The sequence below is a fragment of the Amblyraja radiata genome, chromosome 9, assembly GCF_010909765.2.
Source record: "Amblyraja radiata isolate CabotCenter1 chromosome 9, sAmbRad1.1.pri, whole genome shotgun sequence".
NCBI classification, from domain to species: domain Eukaryota; kingdom Metazoa; phylum Chordata; class Chondrichthyes; order Rajiformes; family Rajidae; genus Amblyraja; species Amblyraja radiata.
The window spans coordinates 54,977,781-54,992,808 of NC_045964.1; the positions used below are offsets into that span (position 1 = coordinate 54,977,781).

The window sequence follows — 15,028 nt, forward strand, 5'->3', positions numbered from 1 at the left end:
TGTGTGTGTATATATGTGTGTGTGTATATATGTGTGTGTGTGTATGTATATATGTGTGTGTGTATATACATGAGTGTGTGTGTGTATATATATATGTGCGTGTATATATATAGATGTGTGTGTATATATGTGTGTGTATATATAGATATGTGTATACATATATGTGTGTGTGTGTGTGTATATATATATATATGTGTGAGTGTATATGTGTATATATAGATGTGTGTGTGTGTATATATATATGTGTGTGTGTGTATATATAGATGTGTGTGTGTGTATATATATATCTGTGAGTGTATATATATGTGAGTGTGTATATATGTGTGTGTGTATATATATAGATGTGTGTGTGTGTGTGTGTATGTGGTAGGTATATATCATACTAATTATATGTGTGTGTGTGTGTTGTATATATGTGTGTGTGTATAGATGTGTGTGTGTGTGTGTTATTAATATATATATACATATATATGTTGCGGGTGTGTGTATATATATATATGTGTGTGTGAGCGTGTATATATAATGTGTGAGTGTATATGTGTGTGTAATACATAGATTGTGGTGTGTGTGTGTGTATATATATATATATATATATATACTATAATATATGTGTGTGTGTATATATGAGAGTGTGGTTGCAGTAGAGGTTCACCACTCCGTGTGTTTGCCAGGCTGGTGTTTTTGGTGACATTGAGCAGTCGGTGGTGACGTGGGGTGAGAGTGGGCCGGTGTCGAGGGTCGGCGGTGGGCGCGGTGTGAGAGAGGAGCTGGCACTCACCGCACCGTGGGAGGCAGCAGCACCGGAGGCAGGGTGAGTACCATCATCCCCCCGCCTCACCGACCACCACGCCTCCCAGTAGGTGTGTGTGTAGCAGTGAGGTAGAGGCACATGGCAAGCCTGCTCACGGCAACACCACAGGCACATACACTCACACATAGAGACATAAGAGTGATCCAGTGTAGAAACAGGCCCCTTGGCCTCTCACCCACACCACACAACAATGTCCCAGCTACTCGTCCCACCTGCCTGCGCTTGCCTCATATCCCTCCTGCACACGCACAGACTTACATACACACACACACAGTCTCACACATACATGCACTCTCTCACAGTCTCACATTCACTCATACACACACACAGACTCACATAAACTCACCCACATGCACACTCTCTCACACATACATGCACTCTCTCTCTCAGTCTCACACATTCACTCACACACTCGCATATGCAGATTCACACACACATTCAGAGACTCACATACACACACAGACAGACTCACTCACTCATGCACACTCACGCACACCAATCAAACAGGCCAGTTTAAAGGAAATAATAATAATAATAATAATAATAACTTTATTTATAAAGCACTTTAAACAACTACAGTTGCCACAAAGTGCTGTACATGAGAAATCATGAACAAAAAGCTATTACAAACAATTAAAAACCATTAAAAACCGTAAAACGAAGGACTATAAAAAACACACTAAAAATTAAAAGACATTAAAAGCACTAAAAACAGGAGCAATGCCTCAGCCAGTGTCGAAAGCCAAAGAATAAAAATATGTTTTTAGGGAGGATTTGAAGATGGACAGTGAGGGGGCCTGTCTGATGTGCAGCGGCAAGGTGTTCCAGAGTGCCGGAGCAGCAACAGAAAAGGCTCTATCCCCTCTGAGCTTCCGCTTAGACCTTGGTACCTCAAGGAGCAGCTGATCAGCTGACCTGAGGCACCGGGCAGGAGCATATAGGTGGAGCAGCTCAGAGAGGTAAGGCGGGGCGAGCCCATCCAAAAGGACAGCAAAACAAAGTCAAGAGTGTTTGATTATCATAAATCCCCCAATGACATTGTATTTGCAGCAACACGTCTGTAAACACCGTGCTTAGTAGATAATATAATAAACACATCAAAAGAGTTCAGTAATGTAATAAACACACTATAGTGCAAATACAAAGCAAAGGCCAAGGGCAGAGGTTGCAGGTAGTTAGTGATTCAGTGTGAGTTCACCGTGCTCACAGCCTGATGCTTGTTCCTGAACGTGGACGTCAGTTTCCAGTCTCGTGTAGCTTCCTCCCCACGACGGAGTGAGATGAGAGCGTGGCCAGGGTGGTGTGGCTCTCTGGTGATGCTGGCTGCCTTACAATACATGGTGCAAAGCACAACCCAGACATTGGAGCAAAACACAGGCTTGTGCAAAAGGTGGCCCCTGGTGTTCCCTTGCTGAGGAAGGGCTGTAGGAACTCAGCGGGTCGGGCAGCATCTGTGGAGGGAGGGACAGAGGATATTTTGGTTCGGGGCCCTTCTACAGGCTGGACACAAACACACCGCAACAGCGGGGGCCAGGGAAAGCGGGGGAACGCCGTCTGAAATTCACACCCATGATGAAGATGAAGGTAAAATGGCTGCACAGTAACTGTGTCCTTTAGAGAGCACGGGGGGGGGGGGGAGGGGGAGAGGGGGAGAGAAGGGGAGAGAAGAAGAGAGAAGGGGAGAGAAGGGGGGGTAGAAGGAGTGGAGACACTTTTAAGAAGTATAATAAAGTTTAGCGGGCATTTTACCTACCGGTAGGTCTTCCTGGGTCCTGAAAACTCCAATGAGCCAATCGAAATGCCCAGTCAGCGAAGGAGATTGCCTACGGCTGCCCTCGATTGCCTGTAACCAAATAGTGACCCCACTCCACTGCACTACGTTTTAAAAAGAACCATGCCGACCAAATTTTACTTGCGGAAAACTTTTCAACATGCTGAAAATTTTTCCGCGACCTAGCCGAGGCCACGAGTATTCGGGAACTTCCCTCGAGCTTGAAGGAGAGTTCCAGCTACCTCATAGGACCTCCTAGGACCATGTGTCGACCATGTTGCGAGTTTGAAGGTCGAAGACACTCTTCTAAACTCGCAGATTAGGTCGCCCAAGTGGGACAGCCCCTTTACTCTGGAGGTGCCCTCACCAAGGGCAGAAGCTCCCTCCAGTCCGAGCTCCGTCAGCCCCCCCAGATGACCGCGGATCATTGTGTTTTACAGGGAACCCCTGTGGATGGTGGGGTACAGGGAGCAGCGGCGGACTGGCCCAGCAGAGGGCAGTGGTGGGCCGGTGTGGGACGTGACGTCTCTCAGCCCTGTGCCCAGCGCCATGGAGAAAGAGATTGCTGTGGATGGGGCAGCTGGACGGGAGCAGGGGGCCGGGACAGTGAGCCAAGGTCCACCCACACCAGCGGTCATACGTCCAGCGGGCACCGGCTCCCCTGGGGTCCGTGGAGGACCTCTCCAGCCAGTTTGGAGAAGATGCCACCATGAATAAGCCGAGCCAAGGTCACCACCCAGCTCTTGGAGAGCATCAGAGGGACAAGGACAGACACATTCCCTATGGATCGGCCCAGCTTCCGGCCCCAGGGGACACGCCATTCCTGTCCGGAGACTGGGATGGGCAGAGAGCTCCCTCACCGGAGAGCTTGGGCTGGAGGGAGCTTCTGCCCGTGGCGAGGGCACTTCCAGAGCAGATGTCACAGAGCAGGAGATACCCGGGCCAGGAGATGGTCCTCCCTCCTCCAGCGGGAGAGGATGGTACGGGGACACCCGGGGTCTCCAGTGAGGGGCAGTGGGGAGCAGAGGCGGCAGGAGATCAGGGTGAAGACATTACCACCACCACCACTGGTGAAAGACGGCAGGAGTTGCGGCAGGAGGCAGCTCTGGCGGTGGGAGAGGCTCGCAGAGCGGTGGGGTGGGCGGAGGGGCAGCTGACCAGGGGGGTTGACACCAAGGTCCCAGGGGGTTGGCACGATCTCCCCGTGGCCGTGCGTTTGGGAAAGGCGGGGGGGAGAGTCAATCGGGCAGCCGAGGCGTCAGTGGCGAGGGAGGTGGAGGGGCTGGGAGCGGGGCGGGGGCCGGAGCCTCTGACCCCCACCGAGCAGGTCTACCCAGGAGATACTGCCCGTGAGGAGTCCCAGGAGCAGGGGGCAGGGATCTCCCTGGCCGGTCCACTCAGGCCATGGCAGAGTCACAGCCTGGCTCCCAAGGAACACGGGGAGGATCAGGAGCCATCCCTAGGGCCCGGCAGTGAGGACGGAGGGGAGAGTGACCAGGGAGAGGGCAGACACCCGCTGGCATGGAGCTCTGTGCCGGAATACGGGTGGCCTAGCGGGAGGTCTGCACCGCCGGCAAACATCCCTGAGATTCAGCGGGAGCAGGTGGGAGAGGCTTCTGGTGAGGTTCTACCAAGCTTGTGGACAACGACCATTTGTCAGGATAACCAAGGGGTGAGAGATGACATTGGTGAGACTCCAGCAGACCCATGGAAGGCCACCACTTGTCAGGACAATGAAGAAGTTGTAGACAACATCGGTGAGGAATCACCAGACCCACACTTGGCCATCGTGGGTCAGGGCAACGATGAAGTTGGAGACAATGTTGGTGAGAAATTACCAGACCTGTGGGCACCAACCATGGGTCATGGCAACAAAGGCATAAGAGATGATGTTACTGAGATACCAACGGACCCATGCAAGGCCGGCATGGGTCAGGACAACAAAGGTGTCAGAAGCCATGTTGATGAGATACTACCAGACACATGGAATGCCACCATGAGTCCCGGCAACAAAGGGGTTGGAGATAATGTTGGTAAGATACCACCTGACCCATGGAAGGCCACCACATATCAAGGCCACCAAGACATCAGAGACGTTGGTGAGACATCATCAGATCCATGGAAGGCCACCATGAGTCAGGACAATGATGGGGTTGGACACAACATTGGTGAGACACCACCATCCCTGTGGGAAACCACCACGGGTCAGGGCCACCAAGGGGCCAGAGACTTAATTCCCGGCACAGTGAGCCTGTACCGGAGGGACATGGAACTGGACATTAATCCGCAGCGGGCAGTGATTCTGGCCTCAGAGATGGGGATGGAGGTGATGGATGGTAGCAGTGAGAAGCTCGGCGGGGAACGCCCAGTCCAAAGTGTTGGCCTTGTGCCATGGAGCCGGCACACTCCGGAATGTTCCCAACCACCGAGGGAGTCTCCCGACACCGGCCACGTGACCCATCACCCTGCCAGAGATGATTCCGGAACACCAGCGGTGACGGCAGAACAGGTAACGGGCTTTCCCCTTAGAGTCACACAGCACAAAAACAGGCCCTTCGGCCCAACATCCATGCCGACCAAAATGTCCCATCTGCCTGCATTTGGCCCATATCCCTCAAAACCTTTCCTATCCATGTACCTGTCCAAATGTGTTACAATATTGTTATAGTACCTCCTCTGGCAGCTCGTTCCATACACTCACCCACCCACTCACTCTGTGCAAAAAAATTGCCCCTCAGGTTCCTATTAAATCTTTCCCCCCTCACCTTAAACCTATGTCCTCTGGTTCACAATTCTCCTGGGATCGTTCAGAAGCCTGATAACAGAGGGGAAGAAGCTGTTCCTGAGTCAGGTGGTGCGCGCTTTCAAGCTTCTGAACCTTCTGCCGGACGGGAGCGGGGAGAAGAAGGAATGACCGGGGTGGGACAAGTCTTTCATTTTGTTGGCTGCTTTCCCGAGGCAACGTGAAGTGTAGATGGAGTCAATGGTGGGGAGAGGGAGGTGTGAGGGGAGAGGGAGTATTTGGGTGGGTTGTGGAGAGTGGGTGTGAGGGGAGTTTGGGGAGAGGGGGTGCCAGGGGAGTTGTCAGGCCTGTGGGTATGAATGGTCTCTCTCTCCCCTGTCTCACGTTCTCTCCCCATGCTTGTCCTCAGGCTGCCTGGGCCGAGGTGACCTCTGGCCTCTCCCTGCCCAGCACGGAGACCATGGGAGGTCCGGAGAAGGCGGGGATAGACCCAGACGTGGAGCACTCCGCGAGGGAGGAGCTGGAGCAGTTCGAGGGAGCTCCCCAACACAGGTACCACCCCTCCCCTTCCACTGGCCATGTACACCAGCCACAGGAGCAGCATTCCTACCCCTGGTCTTGCCCCAGACAGTCCATGGGAATTAAATACCGAAGGCCATGTTCTATCCCCAGCCTCCACAGCTGAATTCCTGACAAAAGTTACCTTCAATTAGATAGTCGTACAGCACGGAAACAGGCCCTTCGGCCCAACGTCCATTCCGACCAACATGCTCCATCTACGCTGGTCCCATTTGTACATGCTTGGCCCATATCCCTCTAAACTTTTCCTATCCATGTCCCTGTCCAAATGTCTTTTAAATGCTGTTATAGTCCCTGCCTCAACTACCTCCTCTGGCAACTTGTTCCATATCTACTACCTGTGAAGCCACTTTTAACAAAACAATGTCCCTGTAATCCTAGATCCCTCTGCTCTACAACACTCCCCAGGGCCCTGCAATTCACTGAAGGTTTGACTTTGGAGGCATTAAACTCTATCAGCCATTCCTCAGTCCACTTGCCCAACTGATTAAGAACCTGTTGTGATTTTTGACAACCATCTTCGCAATCTATACCACCATCGGTAAACTTACTAATCAAACCTTGTACATTCTCATCCAAATCATTGATATAAACCACAAACACATGTCTAGCACTGATCCCTGAGGCCCACCACTAGTCACAGGCCTTCAGTCCGAGAAGCAACCTTCCACCATCACCCTCTGCATGAAGCCAATTCTCTATCCATTCGGCTTTCTCTCCCTGGATCCCATGCGATCTAACCCTCCAGAGCAGCCACCATGTGGAACCTTATCAAATGCCTCGCTGAAGTTCATATAGACAACATCTGCAGCTCAGTCCTCATGAACCTTTTTGGTCACATTTTCAGAGAACTCAATCAGATTTATAAGACATGGTCTCTCATGTACAGAACCTCGCGAACTATCCCTCATTTTTAGTTCAGTTTAGAGATACAGCGCGGAAACAGGCCCTGCAGCTTACTGAGTCCGCTACCGACCAGCGATCCTGACCTACTAACACTATCCTACACACACGAGGGACAATTTACAATTACACCAAGCCAATTAGCTTACAAACCTGTACATCTTTGGAGTGTGGGAGGAAACTGGAGCACCCAGAGAAAACCCACGCAGGTCACAGGGGTGAACGTACAAACTCAGTACAGACAGCACCCATAGTCAGGACCCAGGTCTCTGGCGCTGTAAGTCAGCAACTCTACCGCTGCGACACCTGTCTATCCAAATGCATTAATGTCTTATCTGTCAGAATCCTCTCCAGTAACCACCTCACTGTCTGCAGCGTACTGGCCTGTAGTTCCCAGCTTTTCCCTGCAGCCCTTATTAAATGGAGGCGTATTCTCAGCCCTCTCCCGTGTGTAATAATGGTTGGTTTATCACAGCCGGTCAGCAGCCCAGGAGGAGGAGGCACTGTCGCTGAGTGCCCGGCAGCTGAACGAGGCGTTGGAGACGGCCGGCATTCTGGCAGATGGACAGTCTGGACATGCCCTCTCGTGCTGGGATCTGGTGGAGCCGCTGGGCTGCGCGGCAGAGGATGCGGGGCTGCAGGGCGGGCAGCAGGAGCGCATGGTGCAGGAGGAGCTGCACGCAAGGCAGAGCAGACTGGTGGGGTCACTGCGGGACATTGGAGAGAGGGCTGGCGCCGTGCCGCTAACTGAAGCCACGCTGCCCGCAGTGCAGGCCAGGTAGGTCCAGGTTGCCTGGTTATAAACCGGGTAATCCCACCCGGTCAACACCAGGTCTAGGTTTATTATTGTCATGGTCGCTTCAGTTTATTGTTTAGAGATAGAGAGCGGAAACAGGCACTTCAATCTTGCTGATCAGCGATCATCCCCTACACACTAGCACCATCCTGCACACTAGGGACAAATTACAGGGGACAATTAACCTACAAGCCCGCACGTCTTTGGGATGTGGGAGGAAACCGGAGCACCCGGAGGATACCCACGCGGTCACAGTGAGAACTTACAAACTCCACACAAACAGCACCTGTAGTCAGCATCAAATGTAGGTTTAATTTAGAGATATAGCATGGAAACAGGTCCTTCGGCCCACCGAGTCCACACCGACCAACAATCTCCGTACTCTAGCACTATGTTACACGCACTAGGGACAATTTATTAATACCAAGCCAATTGACCAACACACCTGTACGTCTTTGGAGTGTGGGAGGAAACCGAAGCACCCGGAGAAAGCCCATGGAGGTCACGGGGAGAACGTACAAATCCCACACAGACAGCATCCCTAGTCAGGTTCAAACCCCGGTCTCTGGTGCTGTAAAGCAGCAACTCTCCCGCACTGCCCTCTGTGGCTACTGATTGTGATGCATGTGTTAGATTGTGTGCTCTAACTGTGCCACTCTAACCCCAGGCTGGGTTCAGCGGCCACTGATTGTTACATTGATGTGAGGCTCTGTGCTCTAACTGTGCCATTCAAATCCCAGGCTGGGCTCTGTGGCCACTGATTGTTACATTGGTGTGAGGCTGTGTGCTCTAACTGTGCCACTCTAATCCCAGGCTGGGCTCCCTGGTGGAGTTGGAGCTGGATGTACAACGGGAGGCAAAGGAGCTGCAGGGATTGCGGGAGCAGGCTGACAGGCTGCTGGGCTCGAGTCTGGCCGGCGAGGCTCAGGAGAGGCTGCGGGAGGCGGAGGAGGTGTGGGGAGTGACTGCCGGAGAGATCCAGGACCGGTGAGTGGTACCGAACCAACCTCACGCTTTACCGATCCCCAGGCCAGACGGATAACCCCAGGATCAGTGTGGGTTTGATATAGGGCTGTGGGGCAGTGGGTTTACAGTTTAGTTTGCCAGGTCGTGAAAAGCTTTTGTTGCGTGATGTCCAGTCAGCGGAGACAATACATGATTACAATCAAGCTATTTACAGTGTATAGATACATGATAAGGGAATAACGTTTAGTACAAGGTAAAGCCAATAAAGTCCGATCAAAGGGTAACCAAAGAGGTAGATAGTAGTTCAGCATTGCTCTAACGTGGCAGGATGATTCAGTTGCCTGATAACAGCTAGGAAGAAACTGTTGGAGTCTGGTGGCGTGTGTTTTCACACGTCTGTACCCTTTGCCTGATGGGAGAGGGGAGTGGCCAGGGTGCGACTTGTCCTTGATGAAGCTGCTGGCCTTGCCGAGGCAGCTTGAGGTATAAATGGAGTCAATAGAAGGGAGGTTGGTTTGTGTGATGGTCTAGGCTGCTGTTGTGTTCGATAAATCACTGGATTCAGATAAGAGTTTTGATTCACTCAGTAATGATTACACTACCAAATAAGGCATTTACTCATGTATCCCCGAATATCCCCCAGTGTACTCATAAACCCCCGAGTACACAGCAGAGCACGCCGCAGGGTGTTATGTTCAAGATCACCTGGCACCGTCGGCAACACGGTCCAAGGCTGCGGTTCTCTCACCGAAAGCGCGCCCAACACCAATCTTTATGGCATTTCTTATCAGAGCAGACCGCGCCCGGGGGCGCGTGTGGTCGACCCAACTATTGCTGTTGTTTTGCTCAGATCACCCAGACATTGTTAGGGTACATCTACTCACACATTGCTGTGCTGTTCGCCAACGCTGCCTTTCCCGTGCACTGAGATCAACTTGTTTCCGTAGAACCCGGAATGTATGGCTGCTAATTTCGCTGATAACTCCGTTTCACATTTTAGCTGAAATTGTCACGACAGCTGCGTCCACAACTCACTGCAGTTTCTTGTGGTCTTGGATGGAGCTGTTCACAAACCGAGCTATGATGAATCCTGATAAAATGATTTCTATGGTGAGAGTTGTAGGGGACATGCCAAACTTCTTAACCATTCTAAGGAAGTGTTGGTGTGTTTTCTTGGTCGTTGCTTCAATATGGGTGGTCCAGAAGTTGTTGGTGATATTGACTCCGAGGAATTTGACGTTTTCAACCATCTCTACTTCGGCACTGTCAATGCAAACTGGGGTATGTGTACCGCTTCACTTCCTGAAGTCCATCACTCTCTCCTTTTTGTTGCTGACGTTGAGAAAGGTTGTTGACAACACACCAGGACACGAGGTTCTCGATCTCCTTCCTGTACTCCGTCTCATCATTATTTGATATCCGGCCTAAAATGATGGTGTCGTCTGCAAATTTGAAAATGTAATTAGATTTGCACTTGGCTGCAGTCATGGGTGTACAAGGAGTAAAGAAGGGGGCTGAGAACGCAGCCTTGCGGAGCCCCCGTGTTGAGGATTATCGTAGAGGATGATTTGTCCCCTACCCTCAATGATTGTGGTCAGTTGGTCAGGAAGTCGAGGATCTAGTTGTAGAGATGAGTGCTGACACCAAGTCTCACGAGTTAGGTGATAAGCTTGGATAGTATAAAAGGCAGAGCTGTAGTCTATGAATAGGAGCCTGACGTGTCCCTCTTATCCAGGAGTTCCAGGGATGAGTGTAGGGCTAAGGCGATGGCATGGTCCGTGGATCTTCTGTGGCATTGGGATGATGGTGGGATTGATACAGGACTGTGGGGGCCACATAGAGAACGTGCAAACTCCACACACACTCAATGCCGGATGTTCGGATCGAACCTGTAACTTCTTTAATAGATGTCACTGAGAATTAAGACAACAATTACAGTTGTAAACCTTTGTTGAACGGGAGCTTTTGGCAATGCCGCTGCCTTGTGTCTGCAGGAAGGACCAGTGCTTTGTGATCATGGCCTTCCTCAGGGAGTTTCGAAGCCACAAGAAGGATCTAAGGTCCACCATTGGGAAAGGCGAGCGTCTGATTCAACAACATGCCTCGTACATGGGGAAAGAAAGGCTTGGGCAGCTGCTGACTGAGGTAAGTGTGTGTGGTGGCATGGAAACCTGTGCGGGAAGCTGAGATATTGTTTCAGTATGATGGATCTCTCCGAGTATCTCTGGGATGAAAAGGGATAAATGCTGATCGACGCTCCTAAATCCCACCATTGCTTCATTAGATATTTCACAACTACCCTCGTAGGCAGATAGCGCGGAAACAATGCCCCCCCCCCCCCCCCACAGTGCGGCGCTCTCACCACCCCTCACCCCGCCCCCTCACACAGTGCGATGCTCCCTCACCCTCACCACAGTGCGGCGCTCCCTCACCCCCCGCCCCCCCAGTGTGGCACTTCCTCAACCCAGCCCCTCCCACAGTGCGGCGCTCCCTCAATACTGTGTCTACCCTCCATTGTAAGTGCCCCAGAGCAGGCTGGCACAGGCTGATGGGCTGAAGAATCTCCTCTTTTGCTGCCTCAGATCGAGGAGGTGAAGTGTGAGTTTGGCACCAAGCAGGAACAGCTGGATGGATTGAGGAAAATCTGTCAGCATCTGCACTCGGAGCTGAGACCGTTCGTGGACACTGGAAGCTTGCCATTCCAGCGGGAGGTAGACGAGCTGGTGGACCGCTGGCTCGATGTAAGTGACCTCGGGCGCTGTACGTGTGGAGTTTGCATGTTCTCCCTGTGACCGTGAGGGCTTCCTCCCACATCCCAAAGATGTGTGGGTTTGTAGGTTAATTGGCCCTCTGTAAATTGCCCCGACTGTGTAGTGAGTGGATGAGAACGTGGGATAACATAGAACTAGTGTGAACGGGTGATCGATAGTCAACGTGGACTCAGTGGGCCGAAGGGCCTGCTGTATCTTCAAACATATCTCTGGCAGCATGTTCCAGGCACCCACTTGCCTCTGTGTAAAAAAAACTTGCCCCATACATCTCCTTTACACTTTGCTCCTCTTCACAGTGGAAGACACCAGCAATGTGCCTGAAATTCAAGAGTCAGGGGTTGGAAGAATAGCAGGTGCAGGTTTACTACGAAAGATAAAGTGCTGGAGTAAGTCAGCGGGTCAGGCAGCATCTATGGAGAACATGAATAGGTGACATTTAAGGTGAGGATGCTGCCTGACCCGCTGAGTTAGTCCAGCACTCTGTGAAACGTCACTTATCCATGTTCTCCACAGATGCTGCCTGACCCGCTGAGTTACTGGGGCTGGACACCCAAAAGCCCAGGGACGGCCCCCTGGGGTGTGGTGAGGGAGGGCTGAGGTGAGCGTTGGGGTGAGTTGGCCCGGACCGCAGGGGCTGGAGTGTGCACGACGTGTGTGTGACATGGACTACCCATGTGCATGGTATGTGCACGTTCTGTGTGCTTGCCCTGTGTCAGTGTTCCGTGTCAATGCCCCATGGTGGTGTTCCGTGCTAATCCCGTGTTCCCCGACAGGTGACGGAATGGTTGCAGAGTTACGGCTGCAGCCTGCAGCAAGCCCTGCGTCTGTGGGACGAACTGCGCGAGTGTGGCTGTAGCGGATGGGCGGCGAGAAGGAGATTGGTGCCTCCGGGGGAGGAGGCGGTGCTGGAGGTGAGATCACGCCCCCCAATGCCTGCCCACCCCCCCACCTTTCCCTCCCACAGTGCGGCGCTCCCTCACCCCCCCCCCCCCCCCGCCCACAATGCGGCGCTCCTTCACTAGATGTCTTTGGAATTCATCAAACACAGAACTGCCAAGGTTGAGGGTGGAGTTTTCACTGCACACGGGACACATTAAACACTCAAAGAGTTAAGCTGCCTTCGTTCACCAGTCTTCTTGTTGCTACTTGCAAATATCCAGCGCGTGTTTGAGTGAGAGAGGGACTGTGGAACAGTCTGCTCTCCCACACACACCCGACACACAGTTTAGTTTCACTTTGCTCACCGTCAAACAAGCTGGAGTCTGCTCGGACACCTCACGGTCGTCAGAACAGTGTGGAGTGAAGGTGTCTACCTGGCCGGGCAAACCGCACATGTGGGTGCTGGTGGAAGGATAGGACAGGGACAGTCAGCACCCGATTCACACAGAGGGCAGGAGCTGGAAAACATCCCCGCCACTCTCCGATCCGAACCCCTCTGTAAGTCCGTTATTTGTCAGCACCAGAGGCACTGGGCAATGAGGGCGAGAGAAAGAGAAAGGGAACAAGAGATGTCAGGGAGAGACAGAGAGAATGTGGGAGAGATAGGGAGCTCTCTCTATACAAAAAGCAAGACCAAGACCATACCTGCCTGAACCAGCCATGCAAGTTTAATCATAGATGTTTGAAGTGGATGCCAGAGGAGGTAGTTGAGGTAGGCGCAATAACAATGTTTAAATGGCATTAGGCAGGTACATGGATAAGAAAGGTTTCGAGGGACATGGGCCAAACGCGGGCAGATGGGACCAGTGTAGATGGGGCATGGTTAGGTCGGGCTGAGACGCCTGTTTCTGTGCTGTGCGACAGTATGACAGAAACACTATTTGATTTGCTTGTCCATGTCAGATGAAGCAGCCATTACTGTAACAGGTCAACCTTCTCTCCATTGACAAACTGTACACTGCAAGGGTCAGGAAGCGAGCGGGCAAGATCATCTCTGACCTCTCTCACCCTGGCCACAAACTCTTTGAATCACTTCCTTCTGGAAGGCGACTCCGGACTGTCAATGCTGCCACAGCCAGACATTAAATCAGCTTTTTACCACGAGTAGTAGCTCTACTCAATAACCAAAAATCTGTATCCTCCTTTTGCTCTGGTATTTTATTTAATTCACATGTTTAATCGATAATGTTTTATTATTAATGTTTAATGTTTTAAGTGTCATTCCTAACTGTCACTGTAGGTCATGTTGTCACTTGTGGGCGGAGCACTAAGGCAAATTCCTTGTATGTGAATACTTGGCCAATAAACTTATTCATTCATCCATTCATTCAAGTGAGCTGTAGGCCTTACCACCACAGACTTTATTCCTTGGGAGTGCAGGAGGATGAGGGTGATCTTATACAGGTGTATAAAATCATGAGGGGAATTGATAGGGTGAATGTACAGTCTTTTACCTAGATCAGGGGAATCAAGAACCAGAGGACATTGGTTTAAGGTGAGGGAGACAAGATTTAATAAGAACCTGAGGGGCAACTTTTTCACACAGTGGGTGTATGGAGCGAGCTGCCAGAGGAGGTAGTTGAGGAAGGTACTATAACTACGTTTAAAAGACATTTGGACAGGTGCATAGATAGGAAAGGATTAGAGGGATGTGGGCCAAATGTGGGAAAATGGGACTAGCTTAGATGGGCATTGACTACAAATGGATGACATCACTCACGAGGATAGATTACATACGTCAGCTTCTCCCCTCTCTCAGCTCATCCATACCCTCAGGAAACCTGTAGGAAGGAACTGCAGATGTTGGTTTAAATCGAAGATAGACACAAAATGCTGGAGTAACTCAGCAGGACAGGCAGCATCTCTGGAGAGAAAGAATGGGTGATGTTTCGGGTCTCGACACGAAATGTCCCCCATTCCTTCACTCCAGAGATGCTGCCTGTCCCGCTGAGTTACTCCAACATTTTGTGTCTATCCTCAGGAAACCTCTTTGCAGCCTCCTCTGTACATAATACCGCACCTAGTTTGTCACGGTCTCCACTCTGTGCCCATCCCCACCCACCCAATCTTTCCTCATGACCACAACATTCCATTGTAAACCCCCTCTTGTCCATTCAACCAGTATTGGTTCATTATTGTCACATGTACTAAGATAGTGAAACTCTGGTCAAATCACACCAAGCATGAGTACAGTCAAGCCTTACACAAGTACAACAGGTAGTGTAAAGAGAAAACTATCAGAGAGCAGCATTAGTGTAGTGTTACGTTATAGCGTGAAAGTTACAGAGAAAGTGTGGAGCAAAAAAGTGCAAGAGGCACAATGACCGACTCAGAATTGAGATTTAATAGAGTGGAAGTAAGAGGTGTTATTAGATGCGCTTGGACCAGCACGCAAAGAGTCGTCACACTCCCCTGCCCTCTTGGACTCAAGTTCAATGAGTCGTCGAGCAGGGTGGAGAGAACTGTGCACAGCGCTCTAACTGTGGACTGAACAGTGTTGGAACATAAGAGTGCAAGAACAAGCTGGTCAGCCCACGATGTATGTGTTGAACATGATGCTAAAACTGTTATCTGTCTGCATGTTATACATGTTATACATATCCCTCCATTCTCTACATATCCAGTACGGGTGTCAGGGGTTATGGGGTAAAAGCAGGATAATGAGGTTGAGAGGGCGAGATCAGCAATGATTGAGTGGTGGAGCAGACAGGATGAGCTTAATTCTGCTCCTATGGCTTATGATCTTCTG

At 51.2% G+C, this 15,028-nt stretch overlaps 1 protein-coding gene across 1 annotated transcript in view; it reads left to right on the top strand.

Annotated features, from left to right (window-relative positions):
- clmn (calmin) overlaps nt 1-15,028 on the top strand; it is a 149,390-nt gene that overhangs the window by 24,262 nt on the left and 110,100 nt on the right. Inside the window, exons 11-16 of the mRNA XM_033026453.1 lie at nt 672-811; nt 7,283-7,585; nt 8,417-8,590; nt 10,564-10,714; nt 11,152-11,310; nt 12,114-12,251. Of these exons, the coding sequence (XP_032882344.1) occupies nt 672-811; nt 7,283-7,585; nt 8,417-8,590; nt 10,564-10,714; nt 11,152-11,310; nt 12,114-12,251 (1,065 nt within the window). The remainder of the gene's footprint in view (nt 1-671; nt 812-7,282; nt 7,586-8,416; nt 8,591-10,563; nt 10,715-11,151; nt 11,311-12,113; nt 12,252-15,028) is intronic.